The 1,186-nt window shown below is 54.3% G+C and overlaps 1 protein-coding gene across 3 annotated transcripts in view; it reads left to right on the forward strand.

Moving 5' to 3' along the window:
* The window catches only part of ASTL (astacin like metalloendopeptidase), a 14,345-nt gene that overhangs the window by 2,684 nt on the left and 10,475 nt on the right, over positions 1-1,186 (forward strand). For all 3 annotated transcript variants that reach the window (XM_023211492.2, XM_023211493.2, XM_023211491.2), the window contains exon 3: positions 973-1,054. In XM_023211492.2, coding sequence (XP_023067260.1) covers positions 973-1,054 — 82 coding nt within the window. The remainder of the gene's footprint in view (positions 1-972; positions 1,055-1,186) is intronic.

A 1,186-nucleotide genomic window follows, 5' to 3' on the forward strand; every position in this document is an offset into this window, starting at 1 on the left:
CTTCCCCAATGGAAAAAGCGAGAACTTGTTTGTTTCTTCCCCAATGGAAAAAGCGAGAACTTGTTTGTTTTCATTTAGGTTAATATGTTCTCATTAGGTTAATATATACAGAAACTCTGCTAGGGCAGACACATGAATAGCAGTAATTAACTGTTGTGGGGAGGTGTGAACGCGGGAAGCGGGGGATGGAATCGGAGACTTTTACTACATCTCAATAGTTGACTTTTCAACCAAATGAATATACTACTTATTCAAAATGTTTAATGAGTTTTCAAAAGGAAGAAATAAGAGCTCGAGGGGCAGCTGTTAGGCAGGTGCTGGGGTATGAAGGTGCTGGAGCGCTGGTCTGCTCCGTGGAGAAGCTGCTGTACCGAGGTGGGGTGTATGGGCGGCTGGCTGGGTTTGAGGGAGTTGGGGGGGCAAAGATAGAGGGGCTGCCTCTGAAGGCAGGAAGGAACCGTGCCCCTCCCAGGTCTGAGGGACCTGAGCGAGGGGGAGAGGGGTTCCAAGTCTGGGGAAGTGTTGTGGCAGGAAGGTGGGCCTGTGACTGGGGACTGGGGGTCACCACTGCCGATGTCAGTGTGGCGGTTTTTCAAATCTGGGTCAAGGAATAGAGATTGCGTCTGGGGTAGGAGGGGCATGTGAGACCCTGAGCAGTATGTGACCCGTGGCAGCTGTGGGTTATGCAGAGACGAGCCCCGTGCAGGGCGAGTATGCAAGGAGGAAGGATGGGTGGAGGCCATGGGGTCCCTGTGCCTCCAACCCAACTAGTATAGGTTGGGGTTCTTCCTGGCGCGGGGGAGAGTGGGGTGGTGCCAGAAACAGCATGGTGGCTGCGGGCTCAGTCCCTCAGCTTGGGTAAGTTACGAGCTCCCAGAAGACTCTCCCAGCCATTGCCCGCCCTTTCTTGCCCGCCCTTTCTTACCCGCCCTCTTTATATGTCAGTAAGTTGTACTGTTTCTGTATTTTTAGGATTTGAAATCAACTTCATCAAGTCTCGGAGCAGCAACATGCTGACGCCCTATGACTACTCCTCTGTGATGCACTACGGGAGGTGAGGACCTTGCCCCCTTCTCCCTCTGCTGCCCCCTTCACCCTCTGCTGCCCCCTTTGCCCTCTGCTGCCCCCTTCGCCCTCTGCTGCCCCCTTCTCCCTCTGCTGCCCCAGCCTCTCCCTGGTCCGGACT

Source organism: Piliocolobus tephrosceles, chromosome 15 (assembly GCF_002776525.5).
Source record: "Piliocolobus tephrosceles isolate RC106 chromosome 15, ASM277652v3, whole genome shotgun sequence".
NCBI lineage: Eukaryota > Metazoa > Chordata > Mammalia > Primates > Cercopithecidae > Piliocolobus > Piliocolobus tephrosceles.